Source organism: Schistocerca gregaria, chromosome 2 (genome assembly GCF_023897955.1).
Source record: "Schistocerca gregaria isolate iqSchGreg1 chromosome 2, iqSchGreg1.2, whole genome shotgun sequence".
Lineage (NCBI taxonomy): Eukaryota > Metazoa > Arthropoda > Insecta > Orthoptera > Acrididae > Schistocerca > Schistocerca gregaria.
In genome coordinates, this window is record NC_064921.1 from 338,927,237 (window position 1) to 338,944,829 (window position 17,593).

Here is a 17,593-nt window from a genome sequence, read left to right on the forward strand (position 1 = left end):
CAGCAAAATGTAGGGGTTAAGGTACTATGCCAACAGACAACCGATGCGAGTGCCTTTGCTAACAGAGCAACATCGCCTGCAGAGACTTTCCTGGACTCATGACCCTACTGGTTAAACCCTAGACTATGGTAAAATCGTGGCCCAGTCTGATGAGACCTGATTTCAGTTGGTAAAATGAAATGTCATGTGACGAGGGACTCCCATGGTAGACCGCTCGCCTGGTGCAAGTCTTTCGATTTGACGCCACTTCGGCGACTTGCGCGTCTATGGGGATGAAATGATGATGATTAGGACAACACAACACCCAGTCCCTGAGCAGAGAAAATCTCCAACCTAGCCGGGAATCGAACCTGGGCCCTTAGGATTGACAGTCTGTCATGCTGACCACTCAGCTACCGGAGGCGGACATTTCAGTCGGTAAGAGCTGCTGGTAGGGTTCATATGTAGCACAGATCCCACGAAGCCGTGAACACCGGCTGTCAACAAGGTACTGTGCAAGCTGGTAATGGTACCCTACTGTTGCGGGTTGTGTTCATCGTAGGATGGACTGGGTCCTCAGTTATGTTCAGCTGCTTGGAGACCATTTGCAGCCATTCATGTACTTCATGTTCCCAAAGGAATTTTCGTGGATGATAATGTGCCATGTCACCAGATCAGGATGGCTCACGATTGGTTTGAAGAACATTTCGAACAGTTTGAGAGAATGATCTGGTCACCCACATCGCCCAACATGAATCCCAGTGTACCACATTGAGTTGCTGCACTATGACAGGCAAAACCAGGTCTTATATTAGGAGGTATCCCATGACCATTCTCATCTGAGCATATTTTTCTACATTCATTCAGAGGCATATGTGGATACCATCTGGAAAATGTGTTGCGAATAGAGTTAGTAGTAAAGAAGTAATAAATTGAAACATGCAATATGTCACAGTTTCTCATGCAACTCAGTGTGTCATACTATGATAAATTTGTGTATGCACAAGTGGTGGCAGATATTGTTACTGTCTGCAAAAAACGTTGAGAAAATAATAGCTATGAAGTAATAAATTAAAACTTCTTGCATGATGCAGTAGTTTTTCACTCATTTCAGTGTTTATGATGTCTTATCTTGTAAACCAAATGCCATATAATGATGCAATTTTTTTGGTACATTTAGTGGTATATGTGAATACTGTATGCAAAACGTGATATGAATGTGGTTAGTAGCAAAGAGGCAATAAATTAAAATGTGGTGCTTCACATACAACGAAAATATAGTAAGTGACAAAATTTTGTCCTTTCATTATTTTGTGGCAGTTGTCAGAGAGAAAAAGTGTCACATATGTTTTAAATTATGTGTAAAGTTTTGTGTAGGTTTCTAAGTGCTCTTATTCTCAAGTATTCTCACATCATGTGCTACACTACTTTTTCACCCCCAGCCCCAACTCTTTGATAGTTGGGTGATTTTTACTACAACAGTGATTCTTTCCAGACAGTAAATAAAATGAGTACAAAGTTTGATTGAAATTGATCTAATAGTTTAAGAGGAAATATGGAACATACTTACTTAAATTCATACAAATGTACATACATCCATTATTATACACACAACAAAAAAAGTTTTGCTTCACCCCGGTTCCCAAAACTCCTGGAGATAAAAACGTTGACTAGGATGTTGTATCATAGACACAGTCCCTTTGCCTGTTCAGAGATTTCACTAAACCCACTCAAAGAAGTAAACAACCATGCATGAGAAGCACCTATTAGACAGACGGGTCCAACAGCCGATCAGTTCCAGTCATTCCACCAGGAAGGACGTACAGGGCTTGTGTTGTCTGTAGTTCAACCATGCCTCGGCGATCAATACCATGCTTCGACCGCGTCTTCATTGTTACTTTGTGCCAAGAGGGGCTCTCAACAAGGGAAGTGTCCAGGTGTCTTGGAGCAAACCAAAGCGATGTTTTTCTGACATGTAGGAGATACAGAGAGGCAGGAACTGTCGATGACATGCCTCACTCAGGCCGTCCAAGGGCTACTACTGCAGTGGATGACTGATACCTACGGGTTATGGCTTGGAGGAACCCTGACAGCAATGCCACCAACATGAATAATGCTAGTCATGCAGCCACGAGACATCATGTTACGACTCAAACTGTGTGCAGTAGGCTACATGATGCACAACATCACTCCTGATATCCACGGTGAGGTCCATCTTTGCAGCCACGATTCCATGCAGCACAGAACAGATGGGCCCAACAACATGCCGCATGGACCACTCAGGATTAGCTTCACGTTCTCTTCATTGATGAGTGTTGCATATACCTTAAACCAGACAATTGTCGGAGGCATCGTGTTTGGAGGCACCCTGGTCAGGCTGAATGCCTAAGGCACACTGCCCAATGAGTGCAGTAAGGTGAAGGTTCCCCACTGTTTTGGGGTGGCATTATGTGGGGCTAACATATGCCGCTGGTGGCCATGGAAGGTGTCATAATGGCTGTACAATACATTAATGCCATACTCTGACCGATAGTGCAACAATATCGGCAGCATACTGGCGACGCATTCGTCTTCGTGGGCAATAATTTGCATCCCCATCATGCACATCTTGTGAATGACTTCCTTCCAGACAATGATGTTGCTTGACTAGAGTGGCCAGCATGTTCTCCAGATGCGAACCCTATCAAACCTGCCTGAGACATATTGAAAAGGGCTGTTTATGGATAATGTGACCCACCAATCACTCTGAGGGATCTACACCAAATCGCCATTGAAGAGTGGGATAATCTGGAACAACTTGTGGATAGTATGCCATGATGAATACAGGCATGCATCAATTCAAGAGGACATGCTACTGTGCATTAGAGGTACCAGTGTGTACAGCAATCTGGACCACCACCTCAATTTAGTGGTACAACATGCAATGTGTGGTTTTCATGGGCAATAAAAATGGCGGATATGATGTTTATGCTGTTCTCTCTCCCAGTTTTCTGTATAGGTTCCAGAACTCTCGGAACTGAGGTGATGAAAAACTTTTTTTTATTTGCGTAATTTGTATGGACATACAGGAAGGTATATTATTCACTATAGTACCTAACTCACAACTCTGCAAGACTAATAGTAGTATTTCTATTACTCCTCTGACAAGCAAATGCAGAGGATACATGTTGACAGAAGTTGTGGTATTTGGAAGGAAAGAAGATTAGAGTTAATGTCTCATCAGCATCAAGTTCATTAGAGAAGGAACACAATGTCTGGTTATGAAAGGATGGAGAAGAATATCGGCCATGTGCTTTTCAAAGGAACCATTGGGGCATTTTCCTGGAGCAATGTAGGGATATCATGGAGAACTTAAATCTGGATGGTCGGATGGGGATTTGAACCATATTCTACTGACTGTGGGTCCAGTGTGCTAACCTGTATGCCATCTCGCTTGGTCATGCGATTTCGGAAGAATGAGTTACAAATCATGTTCTGACCATCTTAACTTAGGTTTCTCGCTATATCCTTAAATTATTCTAAGGTTCTTTAAACGAGGCCTAGATTTCCAGAATGAGATTTGCACTCTGCAGTGAAGTGTGCACTGATATAAAAACTTCCTGGCAGATTAAAACTGTGTGCCAGACTGAGACTCGAACTCGGGACCTTTGCCTTTCACGGGCAAGTGCTCTACCAACTGAGTTACCCAAGCGTGACTCACGCCCCATCCTCACAGCTTTACTTCTCCCAGTACCTCATCTCCTACCTTTCAAACTTTACAGAAGCTCTCCTGCAAACTTTTCCAGAACTAGCACTCCTGAAAGAAAGGATATTGTGGTGACATGGCTTAGCCACAGCCTGAGGGATGTTTCCAGAATGAGATTTTCACTGTGCAGTGGAGTGTGCGCTGCCATAAAACTCCTGGCAGATTAAAACTGTGTGCCGGACTGAGACTCGAACTTGGGACCTTTGCCTTTCACGGGCAAGTGCTCTACCACCCAAGCACGACTCACACTCTGGCACACAGTTTTAATCTGCCAGGAAGTTTCATATCAGTGCACTCTCCACTGCAGAGTGAAAATCTCATTCTGGAAACATCCCCCAGGCTGTGGCTAAGCCACGTCTCCGCAATATCCTTTCTTTCAGGAGTGCTAGTTCTCCAAGCTTCACAGGAGAGCTTCTGTGAAGTTTGGAAGATAGGAGACAAGGTACTGGCAGAAGTAAAGCTGTGAGGATGGGGCATGAGTCATGCTTGGATAGCTCAATTGGTAGAGCACTTGCTCGCGAAAGGCAAAGGTCCTGAGTTTGAGTCTCGGTCTGGCACACAGTTTTAATCCTTGGGGGATGCTAGATATTACTACTGTAGTGCTCAATGACTTTTTGTCAAATACTATGGACCGTCACCTTTCTAATCACAAATCTAGCCGCAACACCTGTCAATAGCACTCATTTCTACATGAGAATAAAGAGCTAGTTGTGTTTCACAAGAACGATATTTTCTGAATCTGTGTTGGCTGTTTGTCAATAATTCATTTCCCTTGTGTAATTCATAATGTTCAAGCACAGTATATGTTCCAAACTCCTACTGCATATTGATGTTAACAACCTAATTATCTCCTAAATGCCCACTTTCCATGTAGGCAAATGGCCTGAAGTTCACCAAATGCAATGCCTCCACATTCACTGGACTTGATGCTTCTTGTTTTTTGTTTTTGGGATATCTTCAAGGGTATCTTGTTTGTTCCAACCTTATCAGCCTCTCTAACAGAGCTCAGAGCTAGAATCTGCCTCACAATTGAACAAGTCACAGTTGACATGCTGAAGCAAGTATGACAAGAAATTGTTTTCAGATGGCATATGTGTGACACACTCAGTGGATCTCACTTTTAACCTATTTAGGTATATGGTAAAAAAATGATATGTTTTGCTATAATATGACATTAAAACCATGTTTGTAAGTTAAATTAATAAATCAATATGAGTTTTCAAAGTTGTAAAGTCCTTTTTGATATCGGAATGAGATTTTCACTCTGCAGCAGAGTGTGCTGACGTGAAACTTCCTTGTCGATTAAAACTGTGTGCCAGATCAAGACTTGAACTCGGCACCATTGCCTTTCCTGGGCAAATGCTCTACTGAATGGGCTATCCAAGCATGACTCATGATCCATCCCCAAAGCTTCACATCTGCCAGTATCTCCTTTCCTATCTTCTAAACTCCACCAAAGCTCCCTGTGAAACTTGCAAAACTAGATCACATGGAAGAAAGGACATTGCAGAGACATGGCATAGCCATAGCCAGGAGGATGTTTCCAGAATGAGATTTTCACTCTGCAGCAGAGTATGCAGAGATATGAAAGTTTCTGGTAGATTAAAGCTGTGTGCCAGACCAAGATTCAAACTTTGAACTGTTGCCTTTTGTGGGCAAGTGCTCTATCAACTGATCTATGCAAGCATGGCTCACAATGTGTCCTCACAACTTTACTTCCACATGTATCTCATCTCCTATCTTCCTAACTTCACCAAAGCTAACTTGCAAGACTAGCGCTCCTGAAAGAAAGGATATTGGGGAGGCAGGGTTTAGCCACAGCCTGAGGGATGTTTCCAGGATGAGATTTTCACTCTGCAGCTGAGTATGCATCTTCCTGGCAGATTAGAAACAGTTGTTTTTCAGAAGAGATAAATGCTTTTTTTTTTACCTTAGTAGCAGTTCCCCAGAAGATTATGCTGTAGGACAGTACTGAGTAAAAGGATGTAAAATATGTAAGAAAAATGGTCTTCTTAAAGTAAACTTGCATCCTGTCCAGTCAAACAGACAGATATATCAACTCAGTTTCAGTTTCACAATAACCAGAATGGGCATTTTCTAGTAGCATGTGTTCCCAGAGACATTTGTTGTGAAATCTAACAACTATTTCACTATTCAACACAACACTAACATGAGTAATACCTCCCCCCTCCATGATGCTCAATCCCAGCCCAACTCTTGCACACCCCCAAACCCCTAGACCAGATGCTACCAAGTGAGATGGCACAGTAGTTAGCAAACTGGACTCGCATTCTGGAGGATGACAGTGCAAATCCACATCCAGCCATCCTGATTTAGGTTTCCCGTGATTTCTCTAATTCACTTCAGGCAAATGGTGGGATGATTCCTTTAAAAAGTAATGGCTGGCTTCCTTCCCAAATCTTCCCTAATCTGATGGAACCAATGACCTCACTGTTTGGTCCCTTCTCCCATATTAACTAGCCAACCAACCAATCTGGGTACACTCTTGCTTTGTAAGATTAAGGTTTAACTGTTTGTTATGAACCAGTCACAAGCTTCTTCCCTTGTTCTTCTGGCTGTGTCTGTTATGAATGTGTTTTGACCTGATATTGATGTATTAGTATCATCAGAAAACGTCAGAGTTTTTGAAGAACCTTCTGATGTTGCAGAAGAATCATTTATTTATTTAAAAAATGACAGTAGGCCAAGTGTCAGACCTTGTGGGACACCTCAAAATTTTCCCCATTTCACATTTATTCATTTTCATGTTGTACCATTTGTTAATGTGACCTTGGGTCTTCTGTTGTTTAGACACAATTCCATCCATTAAAGGGGAATGGTACTGACAACATACAATTTTAGTTGCCCTGGTAGAATTTCATGATCTACAAAATCAAAGGACTTGGCAAGAACACACAAATTCTCAGAACAGTAGTTTTTCTTATCTATTTCTACCAGAAATGCATTTGTGAGACAATATTGCTTTCTCTAAAGAATGCTTTTACGCAAGTTAAACTAAGTTGTGACTAACATGTTCTCAGAGAAGCAGTTTAATACTTCTTTTAAAGACAGCTTCTGAAAAATTTTTGAGAACATGAGAAGAGAAAGATTTTATAAGTAGAGGATCACTTATTTGTTTCCAGTTTTACAAAGAAGGTTCCTCTCTATGCTTCAGTCTTTCAGGATATACACCTAGATTAATTAACTGACTACAAAAATGGGCATTACCAAATCAGCACAATATTTGAGTAATTTTGTTCATAAGTTGCAACAAAATGCTGTTGAAAACAAGTTTTGAACATTTTTGACATTCTTGACCTGCCTCATATAAATTTTTAAAGTAACCTTTGTCTAATGCTTTTGCCCATCTTCATGTAAAAAAAAAGGCAATGGACTTGCCGCAGTGGATACACCGGTTCCCATCAGATCACCAAAGTTAAGCACTGTCGGGTGTGGCCGGCACTTGGATCAGTGATCATCTGGTCTGTCATGTGCTGTTGCCATTTTTCAGGGTGCACTCAGCCTCATGATGCCAACTGAGGAGCTACTCGACCGAATAGTAGCAGCTCCGATCAAAGAAAACCATCATAACAACTGGGAGAGCGGCGTGCTGGCCACATGCCCCTCCTATTTGCATCCTCAGCTGAGGATGGCATGGCAGTTAGATGGTCCTGATGGGCCACTTGTGGCTTGAAGATGGAGTGCTTATGTAAAAGAAAGCTGTATCTCGATATTGAGTCATATTGAGTGTTTACAACTTAGTCAGCAATGAAGAACTTCCCATCAATTAAAGAATTCACTGGTGTCCATACATAAATAAGATTCAATGTCTGCAGATATGTGGTAACAGCATGACATGTAGCAATTGTTGCTCTTGACATATCTCTGTCTTGAGCAACTAGATAACATCTATTCTTCAGAAGCTATTAGTACCACTATCATTTGCAAGAAGGGAATGGGAAGAATATGTGGTGCATTGGGAAGTACCTTCTGTCGTGCAATTTACAATGGTTTGTAAAGTATAGATGTAGATGTATAAAATGAATAACAGAACATTATTCATCCATGGTGACCGTTGCAATTGTAAAGCCATCATTACACTGTATCTTTTATAGTGTTTGTTCATCTGCATGATACTGCCTCCTTCTGACTATGTGTCACACTATTAGGAACACACCTGGCATTTTATAGGCTGCAGGTGCAATTTTAGGGTTATTTTATGAAACATCTAAAGTTTTCATTTGACCTGCCAACACATCTGATGTATCCGATGAAGGTGGCACACAAGAAATACCCAAGTATAAAATAAATATGAAGTTTATTCTAACACACAAAAACATTATTCTCTACTGGGAAACAGTTTGGAACACAATAACTGGAATGAAGTCGCTTCTTGAATACTGAAAGTACAATAACAATCTCTGAAAGGTAAAGGCCTGAAAATGTCACAGTAAATTGAAAGTTCCAGAATCTAATGTCCATCCACCAAGCACACCACAATCAAAGTCTGGAAAGGACATGCAAAAATTAAATTCCTAAAGTTAAAGTCCAGCATATTGCTAATGAGAAACAAAGATAAATATTACAAAGTCCAATTGCTGATCATGGCACTTTGGTGCAGTGGCCATGAATGGTGCAGGTGCATAGCTGGCAGCTCTGGAAGATGAAGATTGGTGTGGATGGAGGCATTGCCATAGAGTGAGATCCCGTTTGTGGCAATACTTTTGCAATAGGCATATGCCCCAGGAAACTCACTCAGAGCTTACTGGTCAAGTGTAGGGCAGAGAGCCAGCCTCAATACTGCCTAGGCAACAGGATACTGGAGGTACTACTTTCAATTACATGGCTCATGGAGGAGATAAGGTTCACAGGTCCAGTAACCCCTTGTGGCACTTGGGTTTGTCATGCCTGGTGGTTTAGCAGAGTGCAGCCATCCTTTGTCTGTCATCTGAAGAGCTGTTCTCTGTGAAGTCTGTGTTGTTGGTTTCTGGATGAGTAGGCACAAGGACTCACCACAGTAATCCCCCCTTACCCCTCCCTCCTGCCCCCCCTCAAAGGGGAGGAAATGTGGTAGCATATCTCCATGTCTCTGAAATGGGCTGAGTTCCCATTGTCCCATTGGTGGCTGGGGCAGCTGAGGTCTACCTCCATCAGCGTTGGTACTGGTATGGCATGTGGGGCAGCTAAGTGCCCCTTCAGGGACTGGCCACAGGCTGGAGCTGAGATAGGCCAGCAGTGTCTGGGATGGCTACTGTGGAGGATTCTGCCTCTGGAACAGAAGATGATAACAGACTAACAGACCCAGGAAAAGGACCACAAAGAGGCCACAATTGCTTAATGTGTTTACAACATACTGTGCCATCTTGAATGTCTCTTTGGCCATGGCCTGACCAAGAAGATTGGAAATGACTGCAAGAAACCAATGCTGGCATTCTTTGTTTTGAAGAGAAGTACCCACACAAGTTGTTAGAGAGAGAAACAGTGGTGGCTGGACCAATGAGAGGAGGGGTGGGTGCAGGTGGGATGTATGACAGATAACTGCAGCCAATGTGGTTGCTGTGGAGTTTTTCTCTGTGTTGACCTGTCCTGGAGAATAGAACAATAAGGATCCAGAAAGAGCATAAGGACTTCATGAGGTGCAGTATGTATCAGCACTATACTACTTGCTTCACAGAAAGCAAAGATTCCATGAAAGCAAATTGAGGGCCATTATATGTGACAATAGTTTCTGGGAGCACTCCAATTGAAAAGAAATTGAGATAGGGGTTGAGTGGTGTGCCCTGCATACATGGTAGACTTGTGAGAGACACAGCAAGCATCTATGGCAATTAACCTGGGTTATCCCAGAAAATGATCCACAAAATCCATGTGTAGGCACGACCAGATGGCAGAAGGGCCTGGCCAAGGAAAAAAAAAATCTTGGAGGGGTAGCCTGCTTGCACTGCCTACAGGAGGCAACCATGTGGGTGATCTCTGTGTTCATGCTCTGCCAGTAGACACAGTGGCAGGCCAGGCACTTTGTCAGCACAACTTCCCATTGCCCGATTTGCACGAGAGACAAGATACACTGCTCAAGGGCCACTGGGATCATAACCCTGGTCCATCCATTGTCCCCCTGGAGCTGGAGCATATCATTGAAGATGGAGAGCTCAATCAAACAATACAAGTAGACCTGGACCCCTGGATGTTGCAGCTGCTTGCAGTCTGGTGGCCAACCATGTAGCACCAGGCAGAATACCTCATTAAGCACTGGGTCCTTGGCAGTGTGGCATGCGACAAGGTTGGCGTCAAACTTCAGCAACCTCAGCAGTGACTTCCATGTGGAAGTAGACTGTGGGATTGATTTGGAAGGCTGGGTCCTGTCCAAAGGCATGAGGAGATCAGCATTAGCGCGCTTCAAAGAAGTAGAGCCTGGCATTGAAGGCAGCATTCCATTTTGGCTGGAATATTTACTGACACCTTGGAATGAGGGAGTAAATACTTCTGGTCTGTGAACAGCATGAAATGGCGGTCATAGACATAGTCATGGAACCTTTTCTGAGCCAATTTTGAGTCCTAGAGCTTCTTTTTCTATCCAACTGGAGTTATCCTGTGCAGCGGAGAGACTCTTAGACACAAATGCAATTGGCCACTCCATCCCATCAGTCACATATGAAAGGACCACCCCAACCCATTGTCTGATGCTTCTGCTTCCAACATTGGACACTTGGAAGGGTCGTTTTCTGTGAGGCATGTGGGGGTGGAGGAGGGCACATACCAAGTCCTGGAAGGCTTTATCACATGCCAGTGTCTGATGACAGTGAACATTCTTGCATAAGAGGTGGTGTAATGGTTCTGCAACTGCTCATGGGAGCATTGTGTCCTCTGCCTTGGGAACAGGAAAAGTGTCTATGACTCACTGGGCATTAATTGTTGTCTTGAAGTCCCTGCAAATGCAAAACGTGCTGTTTGATTTCTCTACAAAGTTGATGGGGATGGCCCTTCAGCTGTTGGAAACAGGAGAGAGAATACCCTCATCCTGAAACCACTGTAGCTGCATTGTCTCTGAGTGCAAAGGGAACATTTCTGATTTTGAAGAACTTCTGTGCTGCTGATGGGAGAAGAGAACCATGTGCCTCGAAATCTTTGACAACTGAGGAGGGTTGCATGAACACTGAGCTTAACTTAGAAAAGAACTGTTCTAGGTGGTGTTTGGCAACTAGCAGCTTGACAGTACTGTGGATTTCTAAGCCAAGATAATTGAACAGATCCAGGCCCAAGAGACTGATGGCTCCCAGAGTGTCAACAACCAAAACCTGGCTGTGAGGGCAGTTGAATGGTACTGAACTTGGGCTGTAAATTGGGCACTGACTTCAACGATGTAACTGCTATAATTACACAGCGGAGTGTTAAAATGTTGAAGGGGAGAGGACATCACACGATTATAAGATTGCCAATTTATCATGGTTGCAGAGGACCCAGTATCTAGCTGCAGATTGATGAGTGCATTTTTTATGGCTACCATGAGTGATGGAGATTCCTCTGAGTGTAGGAGCACAGACTGAGGCTATGATACATCTGTAAACAGGTCCATCCTGTGATCCATCTTTGCATCCACTCACAAGAGGTGCATTAGCATACTGGTAGGAGCACAGGTGTCTCTAATGACTAATAAAATGCTAGCTACAGAAGTAGAGCTGTTGATGGTGGCATCTGGCTGCTGAGTTTTTGCCTGAATTGTGTGAATCTGACCCAGATGGGGTGGGGGATAATGACTGGGGCTGAAGGCAACATGTTTGTTGGGTGGTGAACACTTCTGATGGGGCATGCAGGGTGGATGATGATCTGAGAGACTGTTCAAAAGCTCTGACAATGTGGAGACATGTTTGTAAAGAAGGGTGATTTACTTTAAAGAGATCCATGTGCAGTCTGACATAAGGAGCATGCATGAAAATCATGTTCCAGAGGAAGAAAGCCACATTCGATTACTGACACTGAGGATTACTACACTGGAAATGGCAGTCATGAGATAAACCATAGAAATGGGTGTTCAATTCCCAGTAAGACAGTTCATTAAATTTATAGTAGCTGGAAAACTTGGGGCGAGCTGCTGCCACATGTGCATGGGAGTCAAAGTATTCTAACAAACTGGATTTCAGTCTTTCATAGGGCAGAGTGTGGGGTTCCCCTTCTGGGTTAAATTGTTGCAGGAGGTTGTAAATTACTGGGTCCTTGTATGCCAGAAAGAAGGCACACTGCTGCAGATCACCTGTGATGCTGTGGGCTAAGAAGTGCTGTTCCATGTGTGCAACATAGTGTGCCCACAGACTGACCTTCCTGTCGAACTGCTAGAACAGGGGGGCGCCATCCAGAAGCTTTGACCATGGAGTTGATGTGGGAGAGGCAGTTAGAGAACTCTGTAGGTGACATGGAAAAGGCAGGTTGCAGGTCATGAGAGTGCTGCTTCTACTAAAACATTAACATCACCCAGTCAGAGACATCTACTGATTTCATCATGAGAGTAAGTCTACTACTAGAAAGTGGAAGAAGACACACAAAAACACTATCTGCATGAGTCAGAGTAAATATGAGAGACACTGGCTCGGGGCAGGAATTAGAAGGAGAAGAGAAGGAACCTCATCACCAGACAATGTGTCCACTGAAGCCAGCATAGATGAAACCAAGTCACGTCTTTAATATTGGGAGAACAATAATAATCTCTGAATCCTGAAGATCTGAAAATGTCACAGTAAACTGAAAATTCCAAAATCTAGTGAGTATACACAAAGAGTGTTGAAGATCAGCATATTGCCTATGAAAAATAAAGACAAATATAACAGAGTCCAACTGCTGTCATGGCACTGGAGGCCATGTCTCTTTGGTGTAGAGGTTATGAATGGTGTAGGTCCATAGCTGGTAGCTCTGGAAGGCAAAGGCTAACATGGATGGTATTGGTGTCATAGAAGTGGCTCCAGAGTGAGATTCTGTTTCTGGGAAAGCTTTTGAAATCAGTGCCTGGCCCATGAAACTCAACTACTGGTCGAGAGTAGCCCAGGCACTGACCTAAATACTGCCTGGGTGTCAGTATGCTGCAGGCACTACTTTCAGACATGCAGCCCATAGAGGAGAAAAGGTTTGTGGGGTGAGTGACCTCTGGTGGTGCTTGAGTTGCCACTCGGTGGTCACATGGTATGCAGCCATTCCTTGTCTGTCATCTGAGGAGCTGTCCCCTATGAAGTCTGTGCCTGCATAATCCGTCTGGGTTGTCGGTTGCTGGATGAGTGGGTGCAACACCTCGACACAGCAGTATCTATGTGCACAACAATTTCTGTTGTCATCATTTACTGTAAAAGATAATAATAATTACATAATTATAACATTACCATTATATGCATAACACAGTCATGAACTCATTCCCTCAATATTCATTCTCATTACAAATGGACTTCTCCTTATCCTCCTGCATTCTTGTACAGAAAAGAATAAATGGGCTAACAAATAAATCAAATAAAATCGCTTACATTGTTTTGTCTCACACATGTGGAATTTCTTGCTAATGCGATTAAAAAATATTGTCCTTCTTGCAGATTATATATATGTATGTTACATACTCTAACATTGCATTACTAACTGTTCCCCATAACTGTGCTATTGTACATGTAACCATTTTGATATGAAACTGACAGTGAGCAAACACCTTGTTTCAGAATGAAGGCATTTATTTTGCTGGGAGTAATATGCTTGGTTGCACTGATGCACCATGCAGCTGGCTATAGCAGTGGTGCACCCACCAATGCTTGTGAAGATCTTGTGCCACAACACAGAGTACCAGCCCAGAAAGACCCCTGTCCCTATGTTATCACTGTCAGTAAGAGGGAAATTAAAGTAGGTGAGCCGATTAAGGTCACCATCACTGGTAAAAAAGGTGAAAAGTTCAAAGGATTTATGTGTCAGGCACATGAGCAAGGACGAGTGGGCGACTTTCAAGAAGCTGATGGAGTCCAGATTGTTAACTGTAGCCCAGGAAAGCAGGTAAGGACTTTACTCGAGAAGTAATTTATTGTACAATGAGCAGTAGAAATAATTCTGAAATTTGATAATATCATCTCTCTTAGGTGTGGGAATGGGGGTGATGGCTGCAGTGTTTTAATGGACCTCACTGATAAATGACATATTAATGTACACCATGAGCCGCACTTTGAAAATATTTATTTTCAAGTTCAGTATTCAGGCACATCATCTGTGAAATGGTTTTTATTGTTTCACAGTAACAACATGTACACATGACAATCTGTGAACCACAAAGATTCACATAATGTTTAATGGACATAAAGATTGTATACTTGACAGACATGTCAGATGATGTAGATGCACACAGTATGTGTCAATGATGAAAAACTATATACCCAAATACCAGACTGGCATATAAATACTTCTGAACTGCACCTCATGATGCACATCAAGATGTTCTTTATCAAGCTACGAAGCACTGAACATGCATGTTCTGGGCCTCATTGATGAACAACAAGGCCTTTTCAGATCTGCATGAAGAGCTGAGTTTCAGAGATGGGGGTGGCATTTGAAAGTTATACACCAAGGTTGTAGCAAATCTCCACCTTTGCCCAGAATTATGTTGGGCTGACAAACTTTAAGAAGTAATGTAGTCCTGATATAACTTTTAAGTTTATATTTTATTAATATTAAAAATGAAAACACTTCTGAAAGTTCTGCAAAATTATATTTCTTTGTTCATGAACTGGATTTCATTTTCTCAGGCCATCTTCAGAGAAACAACTGCACATCGCAAACATAGATAAACATGTTGTGCGCCTTACACAGACATTATTTGAACAGGAGACACAAAAATGACAAAATGTTTACACAGGAAAACATTGCAGTAATTACTTTAACTAAAAAAAGGGGTTAAACAAAGTTTTGATAAGGAGATACATTCACCAAATAATGAGAAATAAGATTACTGCTCAGTTTGACTCTAGTATTTGCAAGAAAAACTTAATTTAACAAAGGGTAAATGTAAAATTAGTCTGATCATTTAATACTAGGCTGGCATTCTTTGTCAAGTGTTTCTTGATTCCCAGTATTCACAGTAGAATAATCTTTCTGCTTTCCTTGACAGAATATAAAATTTCACATTTGACATCATATTAATTATTTCTGCTAAAAGATGAGCAGAAAAGGTCCAATCTTTCTTCGTTAACCACCAGCTTCTCTTGTGTTCATGTAGCCTAACTGCCACAGTTTTCCCTGACTGACCAATATACCCTTTGTCACACTGTTTGCAAGTGATTTTATATACACCACTCCTTGCCAAGGATTGTAATTTGTCATTACTTCTGATTAAAAATTATGATGTGTTATTAGTATTATAAAATTCAGATCTGTAGCTGTGGAACTTTAACTTTTCTTGCAAGATTGTCTGGAATGTAGCCAATAAATTGATTTTTGCACCAGGCCTTGTAAATGCTGAATGACTGCTGTTGACCAGAATATAGAAGTCATGTAAATTTATTTTTATTCGTCTTTGTTTTTTCTTAGAATACTATCAATCAAGGCAGTGCTTTGGCCACTGCTGGAAGCAATTTGTTTGATGGTTTGTAGTTCTGTTTGAAAGGCTGATTTGGATAGTGGAATAGATTGAGACAATGTACGGTTGAATGGAAAGTTGCATGTTTGTGATTGTGAGGATGCTGAGAACTTGCAGGATTCACCATATCAGCAGCTATGCTAAATGCATGCTTTCTTGTAATAACATTTATGTTAAGATCCATGAAATTCATAGAAGAGCCTCCCAGACCTATTATGAACTGAATTTTGTTATGTTGTGATTTTAAATGCAGTAGTAATGTATCTAATTGTGTAATGTTACTACTCCACAAACACAGCCCTCATCAACGTCTCTGAACCAATACTTGATTTTACAATTCAATGGCCCTTTTGGTAAAGAAAATTTTTTCAGAACTCTCCATGAAAATTTCAGGTAGTACAGGACTAAGAGGTGAACACATCCTTAGACCATTATACTGACCATGATATTTGTTTTGAAAGTAGAAGTAGTTCTGTCCTACACTCATTTGAGTAGCATCAATTATGTCATGTAATTCTATGAGATTTACTTTGGATTAGTGGAAAAGATCAACTGATATGTTTACAGATTCATTAGTAGGAGCATTTGAAAATAAGCTAGCGCCATTGAATGATGCTACTTTAGAACTGGGTGTGATTTGCATATCTTCCATTTTTGTCAAGAAGAGTTCAAATGGCTCTGAGCACTATGGGACTTAACATCTATGGTCATCAGTCCCCTAGAACTTAGAACTACTTAAACCTAACTAACCTAAGGACATCACACAACACCCAGTCAACAAGAGTCATAGAATTTTTTATGCCAAACTTAGGTTTAAAACTGGTTTTCATTTTAATAGTATAACCAAGCTCTTTCAATAGTAGGTAACATGAGAGCAAACAAAGATACCACTAGTGGACATATTAGAACACTATCTTTATGTAATTTGGGTAAGCCATATAATTTAGGAGCCAAAGGATTCATATTAGCTAGCATACAACTGTCAGTTTCAGATATAATACTTTTGCATGAACTGATGGCAGTTTTCATTTGTTCACTGAAAGGAGCAACATGATATTTTTATAGATGTTGGAAATTGGAACTATTAAGGTGCTGGTTCACTTTTGTAATGTAATCACCTTTGTTCAAAAGAACTTAACTGTGGATTCATCTGCTTTGGTAGCAATGACACTACTGGAGATTATTTTCTTCTTGACATACTGATCTCATTGCTTAAGAGTTCGTCACTAACAGCGGCAGCAATTTTTAAATCTTGGGCTAGCAAATGTTTTGTAGAAACATCATCACCTTTGTTAAATGTATCCCCACATAAAAATTTGTTTTCCTTATTTTCTAATTAATGTAATCATTTTAATGTTTTCTTATGTAAACACTTTGTCATTTTTGTGTCTTCTGTATAAATAATACCTCTGTAAGTTACACATAATGTACATCTGTGTTTGCGACTTTCAATTGTCACCTGAAGATGACCTGAGAAGCTGAAAGCCAGTCTGTGACCAAATAAATCTAATTTTGCAGAACATCAGGAAGGGTTTTCCTTTTGACTATTATAATCATGATCTGCCAACCACCGACAAAAATTCAGTCAATGTTTCCTATTTTATTATTTTATAAAATTTTAGATAGTCACCACTATTTCAATATAACATACTGTACACTGAGGTTTAAACCAACTACCAGTGACTACCAGTCACATATTCAGGATTCACCTTACTAATGTGTACACTCTATTTAGCGTAGAACAGCACTCAATTCTCAAAGACACTGGAGAAAATGACATGTCATCAAAGTTTCTCATATGATAAAATATCCCAAGTGCCCTCATACACTCTAGGAAATGTATCCACACAAAATATACAGGATTCATTCATCCTTTTTCAACAGCAGGGTAGTCGCTATCATTCTGCTGGGTTGCAGGGAACCTCAGGAAATGAGCAAGCAAATTTAGCAATCAAAGTGACCTACAGGGAACAAAATGTGACATATTGAATGATTCACCTGCTGACCATCATCTCTGTGCATCACTGTGTTATGCAACTGTGGGAGGAGGAGTCACTGGTAGTTGGGGACTATTAACTGTATTGGAGAAACTATCCAATGATGTGCTCACATTAGACTCCAATGGGATGAAGTAATCCTGATCCACCTCTGAATTGAACACTAACTATTAATGCATGACTTCGCACTTTCAAAAGAGGTCCCTTGAGTCTGTGGTGTAAAAATTGCTGCATTCCACATTTTAACTGAGTTACTTTCATCTTTTGCTGAGGGGCAGAAGCCAATTT

The 17,593-nt window shown here is 41.4% G+C and overlaps 1 protein-coding gene across 1 annotated transcript in view; it reads left to right on the top strand.

Moving 5' to 3' along the window:
• LOC126337000 (putative defense protein Hdd11) overlaps positions 1-17,593 on the top strand; it is a 50,975-nt gene that overhangs the window by 10,705 nt on the left and 22,677 nt on the right. The window contains exon 2 of the mRNA XM_050001241.1: positions 13,411-13,735. Coding sequence (XP_049857198.1) covers positions 13,412-13,735 — 324 coding nt within the window. The 5' untranslated portion in view covers position 13,411. The remainder of the gene's footprint in view (positions 1-13,410; positions 13,736-17,593) is intronic.